This window comes from Pantherophis guttatus, chromosome 1 (assembly GCF_059756535.1).
Source record: "Pantherophis guttatus breed Tessera chromosome 1, ASM5975653v1, whole genome shotgun sequence".
Lineage (NCBI taxonomy): Eukaryota > Metazoa > Chordata > Lepidosauria > Squamata > Colubridae > Pantherophis > Pantherophis guttatus.
In genome coordinates this window covers 181,234,253-181,246,335 of record NC_142063.1, presented here as the reverse complement: position 1 = coordinate 181,246,335, position 12,083 = coordinate 181,234,253, and the positions used below count along the sequence as shown (strand labels likewise).

At 44.3% G+C, this 12,083-nt stretch overlaps 1 protein-coding gene across 9 annotated transcripts in view; it reads left to right on the top strand.

Moving 5' to 3' along the window:
* UBE2F (ubiquitin conjugating enzyme E2 F (putative)) overlaps window positions 1-12,083 on the top strand; it is a 178,856-nt gene that overhangs the window by 51,063 nt on the left and 115,710 nt on the right. For all 9 annotated transcript variants that reach the window (XR_015732083.1, XM_087885707.1, XM_034426200.3 and 6 more), the window contains one exon: window positions 11,897-11,964. Coding sequence is in view for 8 of the 9 variants with exons in the window: in XM_087885707.1 (XP_087741833.1) it covers window positions 11,897-11,964 (68 nt within the window). In the remaining variant the exon portion in view is untranslated. The remainder of the gene's footprint in view (window positions 1-11,896; window positions 11,965-12,083) is intronic.

The following is a 12,083-nucleotide window of genomic DNA, read 5'->3' as shown; positions in this document are numbered from 1 at the left end:
TGCCCCCACAAACTGGGTCCTCATTTAACCTACCTTAGAAAGGATGGAAGGCTGAGTCAACCTTGAGCCTTGGAGAGATTCGAACCAGCAGTAAATTGCAGGCAGCTGTGTTAATAACAGGGTGCTTTAAACCACTGTAGTACCAAGGCTCTTGGTACTGGTACAAAACCAGTTTTGTTCTGGTTCTGAGTGTGCACCTCAGTCATTATATTAGGGAATAACAATGGAGCTTTCTAGATGTTGTAGAAACGGGCAGACCAAATAGTTACTAGTCAAAAGACTAATTTGAAAATACCTGAACTATGATCTATGAAATTTGGCAAGTTGCATCCTCTTACACTATTATGCAGCCACCCAGCAATTGCTACCTTGTCTTGGTTAAAGAAAAAAATCCAAAAGTTATTGGTTACCAAAAAGGCTATAGGATGGTAGAATACCAATTTATCTTAAAAGTAAGTGAATTGAAAAGTGAAAAGATTTTAGTACTTTAAAATGGAAATGGTAAAAGAGCACATTTTACTAGTAGTCCTCGACTTACAATCATTCGTTTAGCAATTGTTTGAAGTTACAACTGCACTGAAAAAAGTGACTTATAGCAATAGCACTTGCATTTAGACTTATACACCATTTCATAGTGCTTTACAGTTCTCTCTAAGCAGTTTACAGCATATTGCCCCCAACAATCTGGCTCCTCATTTTACTGACCTTGAAAGGATTGAAGGCTGAATCAACCTTGAGCCAGTGAGAATTGAACTGCTGGCAGTCAACAGAATTAGCTTACAATATTGTATTCTAATCACCGCGCCACCATGGCTCTTACAACCATTTTTCACACAACCATTTCAGCATCCCCGTGGTCATATGATCAAAATTCAGATGCTTGTCAACTAGCTCATATTTATGACAGTTTCAGTATCATGGGGTCATGTGATCATCTTTTGCAACCTTCTGTCAAGCAAACTCAGTGGGGAAACCAGATTATTAACTTAATAACTGTGTTACTAATTTAACATCTGATGTGCTTCGCTTAACTGTGGCAAGAAAGATTGTAAAATGGGGAAAAATTCGCTTAACTTTCTTGGTTGGCAACAGAAATGTTGGACTCAATAGTGGTCATAAGTTGAGAACTACTTGTATTACGTTGGAATCAGGTGTGCAGGTAGCCTTGCAGGGAACAATCAGATATACAGTACTACCTCAGTACTTGACTACTTCAAAACTCTTCGAATTTGGTATTCAACACATTTTGATGCCACACCCACCTCTGTTTTAGTGAAGGGGGGAAAAGTCACGATATGTCACATGATGACGTGATGACACAAGTTTGATAGCCCTGTTCTAAAACATTAGTATTGCCCTCCTACTTATTATCATCTGCAAATTTGATGAGTTTACCTTCTATCCCCTTATCTAAATCATTGTGAAGATGTTGAAGAATATTGGATTTCAGATAGAACCTTGAGGTACCTCACTGCATTTGAACCTATAGTACCCCAATTATTGTTGAATATCTTCCTATTGGATTTTACTCAGAATTCAAGTCTATTGAGATAACATTGAATTGTACAAACCCTGTTAAGATCATGTGCAAATTTGATAAGGATCTCTTATCTTTCATTTAGGTCATTTATAATCATTTTGGGCTAATGATTTTTCTTTTGGAGCTCTCCAAAATAAGGAGACTACATAAAAAGAAACATTGCTTATATAGTTCTCTCTGAACCCCTTTTTGTCCAAAAGGATACTCAGAAGCATATATAAGCATCGGATGGAAATTCAGAGCAGAATAAAAAGAATTTTAATGGCTATAAGTAGTGTCCAGAGTGAACAGTATTGACTTTTCCATTTTCTATTTTTTAATTATACATCTCCCATTACTTTGCAATCTCTCCTTCCATCAACATGACTGGATCTTAACAAAGAATTTTACTCCATGTATCTTCCCTTAGAATTCAAGTGAAAGTTAAGAATGCTCAATAAGTAGATGATCACTGAAGTGATAAGTATACAAGACACGGCTATGACTCTTTAGCCATCACATAACCTAGCCATCCAATGTGATTCTCCCCCACCAATAATGCAGAGTCATTTTCATCTACTCTTTTAGCTCAATCACTTGTAAATCAGTCAGATTACAATATCGTCTATCCCACATTATGCAGCTTGTCCATAAGCATTTTATGACATTGCCAATGCTTTAACGAGATAAAAGAACTTGATCTATTAAGCTAGTCACTCTATCATAAAGTAACAAGGCTTCAAACTGTAACTTTCTTTGATAACACAGTGTATATTTTTAAAAATGGACTGCTTAGAGCTTTCTATATACAGTGTTTTGTTACTGTACTTCCATCTTATTCCTACATTCCAAATTGAAAGAAATACTCTAACAATATGCTCAATAGCAGCAGAAGCTAACAAAATAAGCAGCTGCTTCTCATCTGACAAAGAATACATTTTAAATTTGGTGATTTTAAACTAGTTTTTATTGACTATCGTTATAATAGTAATAATTAGAGTAGTAATAGGAATTCACTATTCACATGCTTGTTATCTTAGACTTAATAATGTCCAGAGTCTAGTTATAACAACATTAATGATAGTGTTTATAATAAGTACATCTATGTAACTGTGTCTGCATTTAAATAACAACTCTATATACTTCAAATAGATGAATAATAAACTGGCAGAAATAGTCAACACCCCAGAAGACAAACTCACGATCCAAAAAGATCTTGACAAACTTGAACAATGGGCCCTATATAACAAAATGAATTTCAATGTGGAGAAAAGCAAAGTTTTATATTTAGGCAGGAAAAATCAAAGGTATAAGTACAGATTAGGTGAGACCTGGCTCAAAAGCAGTAACTGTTAGAGGGACCTTGGAATCAAAGTGGATGAACATTGAACATGAGCCAGCAGCGTGCAGCATGCAGCCGCTGTCAAAAAAAGATAATACAATCCTAGGTTGTATAAACAGAGGCATAGAATCAAGATCACGTGAAGTATTAGTGCTGCTTTGCAAAACCCTGCCTAGTAAGACCACACCTGGAATACTACAATCAATTTTGGTCGCCCTATTACAAAAAAGATGTTGAGACTTTGGAAAAAGTTCAGCAAAGAGCAACTAAGAGATCAAAGGTCTGGAGACTAAAACATAGGAAGAATGGCTTCAGGATTTGGATTGGCTAGTCCAGTGGTTCTCAACCTGTGGGTCACGACCCTTTTGGGGGTTGAACGACCCTTTCACAGGGGTCGCCTAAGACCATCGGAAAACACATATTTTCAATGGTTTTAGGAATAATTTTATGGTTGGGGGTCACCACAACATGAGGAACTATATTAAAGGGTCGCAGCATTAGGAAGGTTGAGAACCACTGGGCTAGTCTAAAGAAAAGAAGAATTAGGGGAGATATGATAGCAGTATTCCAGTATTTGAGGAGCTGCAATAAAGAAGAGGGGGTCAAATTATTTTCCAAAGCATCAGTGGGCAGGACAAGAAACAATGGTTGGAAACTAATCAAAGAGAGAAGCAACCTGGAATTAATGAGAAGCTTCCTAACAGTGAGGACAATTAACCAGTGGAACAGCTTGCCTCCAGAAATCATGGGCGCTCCATCACTGGAGGTTTTTAAGAAGAGACTGCATAGTCACTTGTCTGACAATAATATAGATTCTCCAATAGAGGGCTGGACTAGAAGACTCCAAGGTCCCTTCCAGCTCATTGTATTCTATTCTAAATATAAAACAAGTTATAGTGACTAGTTATTGAAATACCCTGTTTTCCCCAAAATAAGACATCCCCTGATAATAAGCCCAATCGGACTTTTGAGCGCATGTGTTAAAATAAGCCTCCCCCTGAAAATAAGCCCTCCTCGAAAATATTTAAACACAGAGCTGGAAATCAGGTAAGACGGCAAAAGAAGCCCCATCTAGCTCCACGTGTCCCAAAATAATAAGACCACCTCGAAAATAAGGCCAAGCACTTATTTCGGGGTTCAAAAAAATATAAGACGGTCTTATTTTCAGGGAAACGCTGTAGTAACTCATAAATAATGAGCTCATTTATCATTGTGTTTTAGTACTGGTGTTGCGTAATAAAGAATTATGGTAATATAGCTCTAAGTGCTTGATGATCTCAGCTTCTTTTCTTTCTGAACCAGTCTGCTTTTAATTATGCAGTTCCCAAAATGATTCACAAGGGACTTGATCTGAAAACGATTGGTCATCACTGCATTGTCATTATTTATGCTGTACCTGGTCCTTCCTCATTTGGTTTCATAAGGGTTCATCCTGACCATGAGCAGAGTCCTGTTTTCAGCCTTGAACCAATTCCCCACCACTTTCTTGCTAGTTTTAGCAACAAGACACTAGGGATCTCCAAGGAAGACTGCTCAAAATGTCTTTAAAAAGAAGGGGTTTAAACGTGTGACAATCAAAATATCTATTAAGGCTGAATTGTTTAGCCATGATGTTAAAAAATAATAAAAGTTATGAATATGTTTAAAGTTAGGAATAAACTCTTAACCCCTTTGTACTTAAGGATATTTCTTTCATAGTTTTTTAAGCATATGCCAATATATTTCTGCCTTATGGAAGATGCAAACATGTAATCCCATATTTTCCAGTGCGCTGCTCCTACAGTCCATGGCTGGGTATTTCACATATGTGTTGCTAGGGTGCTGAATATTCAAATTTCTTTTGCTGGTCTACGCCCACTCTGTGCCAATCACTCCAGTCTTTTCCCTCAGTTGCTTAGGGCACTAGTGTCTAGAATTGCTCTGTGCTATTGTGGCAATTATTAGCTTAGTTTAATATTTTTGTTAATTCTTTGATTTTCTTTCGTGGTTCTTTGCTGTTTTTCTCTTGCTGGGGACTGTTTCATCACAGTTTGGTGCTGCCTTGCTGCAGTAACGAGTTTGGGGCTCCAAGCCGTTCCGCACCGTTTGGTCTTTAAAGGAAGCAGCGTTCCAGATTCTGACCCGGTTGAGCAGGTCCGACAAAAGATTTTGCCGCAGGCCGGGGTGCTGGTCAACCGGTCCGCTGGTACAACCACTACCACCTCAGCCCCAGCATTTTTGGAGGTTTTTTGACTTTTTGCGGCTCCGGAGTCAATGCCCAGGTTTAGCGGTACATTCCGATGTTCTCTGCAGTTTAGCGGCGCCGTTTGAGTCCTTTGACTTGGCGCTTTTTCTCCGCTACGCTTGTGACCGTGGAGGGGGTGAGAACTGGCCTCTACTGCAATGGCTGTTGTCAAGGGCGGCCGCCATTTTACAAGCGCTAGGCGGGCGGCCAGTACTATCGGAGGACCATCATTTTGCTGCGGGAGATTCTAGCGGCCACCATCTTGTTGGCGATTGTGGAGGTCGCCATTTTGAGAGGACAGCAGAGATCGACGGAGCTTGTTGCCGGACTAGCAACATCGGGTGAGCCCCTTGCTACAGGGAGGCGTCTCTTGGCCCTTTTTGTGCCTAGCCTTTGATCACACAATCTGTTATTCAGCATTGGGAGGCTGTTTGTCTCATGCTGCCCTTTGCATCTACCAGATTGGCCTTTTCCCTTTGGATGTTCCCCCCGCCCTTTCTGGTCTTCACTGAAAGGCTTGTGGCCTGGAAGGGGAGTTGGATTCCTTGTGGGATTTGCCTCACTATATGATTCTTATATTGTATTTGCCTCGTTCCTTGCAGGCACTTATTGAGCTGAGCATGGCTGACTCCGCCCTCTCCTCAGACGTGGAGGCTGAGGTCAGCCCCCCTACAGACATGGCGTTGTCAGCTCCTAAAGAAACCAAGGCCAAGGCTAAAAACAAGGTGCCCAGGGCCCTTAGGGCACGCGCTAAGGATTCTTCTGCCCAGGAGAAGGACGCTCTCAGGCGTCACAAAGCTCTAGAAAGGCAATATGACAAGGCTAGACGCTCATTTGTGACTGATCATCATATCACACCTGTTTCTGATCCTGTTATTTCTTCTCAGCCTGTTTTTGGGGCCATGCTTCATCATTTGCATCCAGGGTCCCCTAGTTTGTCTTCTAGGGTCAGCGAGAGCCTTCCAGCTTTTGACAAGTGTTTGCCCAAGGGGCCTCTACCAAATTTGCCTCGTGGATCTACTGCCGAATTGGAGGCTGTTCCAATTTCGCCACCATGCGTGCTGGTGACTGTCTGTGCCCCAGCTGTGGGTCTTAGTTCTGCAGGTGTTGACAACCAATAGGACATTCATTCTCTGTTGTCAGATGCTCTAGCCAAAATTTTAGCAGCCGGAATTCAACAGAATGTGAACCCTGGACCAGTGAGCTCTCTTCAGACCTCAGTGCAGGTTCACTTGCCAGACAAATCTACTACTTCAACTCACCATGAATATGTTTCCAGTGAGGAGTCAGACAACGGTGAGGAGTATCCGGAGGAAATGGAATTCTCAGAGGATGAGGGCCTTCTTCCTGAACAACTGGTCTTCACAAGTCTCTTCCGGCCTTCGGTCTTTAAATCGTTGTTACATAAGGCCAAGGTTACTACTAAATTTGGACTGGCACCTGCCACAGCTGAGGGAGTTCAACCACTCCCGGTCCCTCATGATCCTTTGTTCCAGGTCGCGAAACCTGATAAAGATGTGATTCCCTGCCCTCCTCTCTTTTCGGAGGTGGTGCAGAGTGGATGGGGTCAGCCTGGCTCCTTCACAGCTCCGAGTGGGCTGGGCAAGAAACTCTATTGCTCGGCTCTTGAACTGGAGGACCTCTTAGCCTTACCTTCAGTAGATGTGGCGGCACTTTCCTCCTCGTCTGTCATCTTCAGTGACATTGTTGATGGTCTCAGATCTGAAGACAGAAAGGCTGAGTTAGCCTTCAGGAAAACCCACCAGGCGGCTATCTGGGCGGTTAAGGCTGCTACCTCCACATCCTTCTTCACCAGGGCCTCTTTGCTCTGGTTGTGCCAACAGCAGGAGAGGCTGCCTCCTGAGGACACCAGACTCCATCAAGATGTTAACAAATTGGTGGCTGCGGCTGAGTAATCTGCTGATGCATCTCTCAATGCCGTGAAGTTTGCCTCTTGCGCTTTGTCCTCAGCTGTAACTTCTCGCAGGATGTTTTGGCTTCACAACTGGAGAGTGGACGCGAAGACTAAATGGAAACTCGCCTCAGCGCCTTACAAGGCACCGAAGCTCTTTGGGGAGGCTCTGGATCCGCTGCTCATCGAGGACAAGGACAAGCGGAAAATTCTTGCTTCATCTTATCGGCGACCCGAGCGCAGGTACAACCCTTACGCTCAGAAACAGTCCTTTCGGGCCTTCTCAGGTCCAGGAGGGACCTATAATCAACAGCCCTATTCTCAAGGAACAGACCGCAGTACCAACAGACAGTCCTTTCGTGACCGCGGCCGGAACCAGCCTCCAGCGAAGTGCCTGTTTCGTGGATCTGGCTACAGACCGTTTCGAAGGGGCAAATGACTCAGAGCCGTTGGGGCCCATTGGCAGTCAGCTCCAGCAATTCCACCACCAATGGGAAGCCTCAAAGTGCGAACCTTGGATCCTTCGCACAGTGACTCACGGACTCTGCCTGGAGTTCCAATCCAGCCCTCCCCATCGGTTTATTCGTTGTCCGGTGTCTCCTCTGCAGGAGAAAAGACTACTGATGGATGCTGAAATTCTACACCTGTCATCTATCAACCCCATCGAACTGGTGCCCCAGGCTCAGGAGCGGACCGGGTTTTATTTCACCGTGTTCCTGGTGCCCAAGACCTCAGGGGGCTGGAGGGGTATCTTAAATCTCAAACATCTGAACCGGTTCATTCTCTATCACAGGTTCAAGATGCAGTCCCTGAGGTCCATTCTGGCGTGCATCTGGAGAGGGGATCTCTTGCAATCAGTAGATCTCAAAGAGGTGTACTTGTACATCCCTATTCACCCAGCCCATCGCCAGTATCTCCGTTTCGAATATGCCAGCAAGCATTTTCAGTACTGTGCAATGCCATTTGGGCTGTCCTCGGCCCAGGACATTTACCAAGTTGGTGGCGGTGGTGGCCGCACAACTCCGGAGTCTGCCAGTGCGTGTCTTTTGTTATCTGGACGATATTCTCGTCCTGTCATCCTTTCCGCTTCAAGCAGCGACAGACATCAACTCGGTGATCTGTGGATTCCAGCGGCACGGGTTCTCCATCAACAGACAGAAAAGTCACCTCGTTCCGACAACTGTATTCTTCACCTGGGTGCAGTGATCGATTCGGCCAAGGGTTAGGTTTTTCTTTCTCCGGACAGGGTTCACAGCATCACCAGCTTAGTGACCCAGGTGAAACCAATGAAAGGTTTCACCTCTTCTGCTCTCTCAGTTGTTGGGGAAGATGGTGTCATGCATAGCCATCGTTCCCTGGGCACGCAGACATACTCGCCCACTGCAGTGGTTCCTGCTGCCGTACCAGAAGTTGGGTCACGGCACCCCCGAGTCCCCAGTACTTGTGCCACCTCAGATTCGCTTGTCACCCTGATGGTAGGGATCCCCTGCTCTCTTGAAGGGGTGCACGTTCCTAGAGCCAAATCATCTGGTCCTGACATCGGACGCAAGTCTGCACGGCTGGGGGGCACATCTGTTGGATCAAGTGACTCAAGGTCTGTGGTCTCTGGCAGAGAAAATGAACAGCATAAACTGGCTGGAGTTGAGGGCGGTTCGTCTAACCCTCCACTATTTTCGCCCAGCCTTGGAAGGCCAACACGTGTTGGTGCTCACGGACAACATGACCACGAAGGCTCACATCAACCGGGAGGGGGGGTACTCGTTCCAGGCCCCTCATGCTCGAAGCGGAGAAGTTGCTGAGCTGGGCGGAACGCCACACCTTGTCAATAAAGGTGGACCATATTTCCGGCCTGACCAATGTGAGAGCCAATTGGCTGAGCAGAGAGACTCTGGATCCGGTGGAGTGGTGTCTACATTCGCTCATTTTTCTGGAGATTACTCAGAGATTCGGCCATCCTCTAGTGGACCTATTCGCAATGGCTCAAAACACTCAGCTTCCCAGGTTTTACTCACGCTTCCCAAACACAGGGGCGGAAGGGTGCGAGGCCCTGCGCTGTCCTTGGCCACCCGGACTGCTTTCCGCCTTTCTGCCTCTTCCCCTGATCCCAAAGGTCATTCGGAAGCTCCTGAAGGAACATGTGGAGATTCTGCTCATCTCTCCTCTCTGGCTGCGCAGGGCCTGGTACGCCGACTTGGTGAGCCTATCCATCTCACAGCCATGGACAATCCCTCAGCACAAGATCGCTCTCAGCCAGGGGGTCATTGCCCATCCAGAGTCCTAGTGGCTCCAGTTGACCGCCTGGCACTTGAGCGGGTGCTGCTGAGGAAGGACAGATTGTCGGACGACGTGATGCGAACCATCCAGTCTTCGTAATGTTCGTCGACGGCACGTATTTATGAAGCCTCGTGGAAGGCGTTTTCTCTCTGGTGTTCAAAACACCACGTTGACCCGACATCGGCCACCGTCCCAGATGATCTGGAATTTTTATAAGCAGGCTTAGTTAAGGGCCTGGCTCCCACGACTTTGAGGTGTCAGGTAACGGCCTTGGCTACCATACTTACCTGTGATCCACATCGCACGCTGTCGCAAGATCCGAGGATTCATGGTTTTCTGCGCGGAGCTGCAAACATCTCCCCTCCGATTGTTCATTGTTAACCGTCTTGGGACCTGCCATTAGTCCTCCAGGCGCTTACATCTTCGCCATTCGAGCCGTTGGGATCTATCAATCTCAAGTTCCTATCCTTCAAACTTGCCTTTGTCTTTGCTATAATGTCTGCCAGGAGAATTTCAGAGCTAGTGGCCTTGTCCGTCCGGGAGGATCTCTGCGTTTTTCATACGGACAGAATGGTAATAAGAATGGACCCTGTTTTCTTGCCCAAGGTGAACTCCTAGTTTCACTGGGTCCAGGAGCTCATCTTGCCTGATTTTTGCCCGGCCCCACGTCATTCTCAGGAGGAGCGTTGGCATACGCTGGATGTCAGGAGGGCGTTGCGCAGGTACCTTCGGTGTACTGCTTCATTTTGTCAGACAGACACTCTCCTGGTGTCTTTCCACCCTTCTTCTATGGGTTGGAAGGTGTCCTCTTCAACGGTGGGGCAGTGGATCTAGGCCTGCATCTCCACAGCTTACGAACGCCAGGCTACGCTGGTGCCTGGCAGGGTCCCTGTGCATTCTACCCGCAGCGCGGTGACCACGGCTGCGTGGGCTACTCAAGCTTCTATTACTGACATTTGTCGAGTGGCATGTGGTCTTCGGCTTCACCGTTTATCCAATATTACAAAATTGATTCTTATGCCTCGGCTGAGGCTTCCTTTGGTCAGCGAGTGCTGCAACAAGTGCACCTTGCTCGGGATTTGGGGAGCAGTCAGCCTCCCGCCCAGGAGGTGTGAGCTGGGGTATGTCCCAGCCATGGATTGTAGGAGTAGTGCACTGGAAAATGGACGCTGGCTTACCTGAACGTCCCTTTTCTGGGTGCTGCGACTACATTCCCACCCATGTTCAGGCTTCCTGCTCTAGCTTGGGGGGTGGTACCTTGTTTGTGGGGTGTTGGACCTCTTTTTTCTTGTAGAGTACTGTTGGATCACACCTTCGTGAAAGATTGGAGTGATTGGCACAGAGTGGGCGTAGACCAGCAAAAGAAATTTGAATATTCAGCACTCAGTTCCCTAGCAAGATATATGTGAAATACCCAGCCATGGATTGTAGTGCAGCGCCCAGAAAAGGAACGTTCAGGTAAGCCAACGTCCATTTCAATATCAGATCTGCCATCATTCTGCTTCACTTTACATTGATGGCATCCTGCCGTAAAAAGGGAGAGGGAGAAATGGGGAGGAAACACTGAGAAAGGGATGACAGCAACAAGAGATCCAAGGATAGAAGTGTGAGAATGGAATGCATTGAAGAGGCTGTTGAGACCGGCTGTTGAGACTGTTTCCAAAACATCTAATGTGAATACTATTGGACATTGATCAAATGATCAAGCAGGGGGGGAGGAAATCTAGGAGAGGGGAAAATCACTGAGATCTGGCTTTGCTTACTTTGTAACCACTTGACTTTAATAAAAGCATACCTTTTCTCTACAAATTGAGTCAAGGGTTTTTCTTTCCTAAATGCCTAAACTGGGACAGGCTTGACCCACACCTAGATTTTCCATTATTTTCTGTGATTTGTAATTTCCAGCATTATAGGACCATAATATTGTAGTAATACATATGTAAGTTTACACATAACTATTGTGTTTTTTATCTGGGTCAAATTTTAAGATGGTAAATTATCCAGATACGCTGGTAATAAAGTTTTTTAAGGCAGAAATAATGTTTTAACTTGTTATTCTTAACTAAACATCTTTATTTTATTAAATATTTTGTCCCTCAAAGTTCATCTATTCAAAGTATTTACAACCTCTTTATTAATTTCCCTTTTAATTCCCTGCAATTTCCTGGAAACAGAAATGTACTATAGAAAATCTTCTATTCACTGACTATTTTGTACCTTTTATGACCCCAAAATAATTGATTTTTTAATATGTCTGTCATATTAAAGGGAAACATGTCTAACATTTTCTAAACTCAGACAAGCTATCCTAGTTGCATTATCAAATTGAAGCTATGTTATATACAATAACTGCAGTTATTTTAGCCAGGCACTTCCAATTTTAATGTTATTGTATTGTTTCCTGTATTTCTTCCATAGGCATAACAATAATGTACATTTATATATTTTTTTTATTCTGTGAACTTCATGGTCCATTATAATGTTCTACTTTGATAAAACAAAGCAGGTGTTTTCAATTTTTGTTGGCTAAACTTAACCCATGCTATCAAAATTAGAATTATTTCTGTTTAGGAAATGCAAACTTACATTTCTATAGAATCTTATATAGTTTGTTTCTCTTAACAGATGAAGGCTATTATCGAAATGGAACATTTCAGTTTGAAATAGAGGTTCCTGATGCCTATAATATGGTTGTAAGTAATTACCATATTTTCGGAGTATAAAATGCACCGGAGTATAAGACGCACTTACCTTTTTTGGTTGTTGTTGTTTTAAAAAATTTTTTTTAATTTTTTAGACAAACACACATACA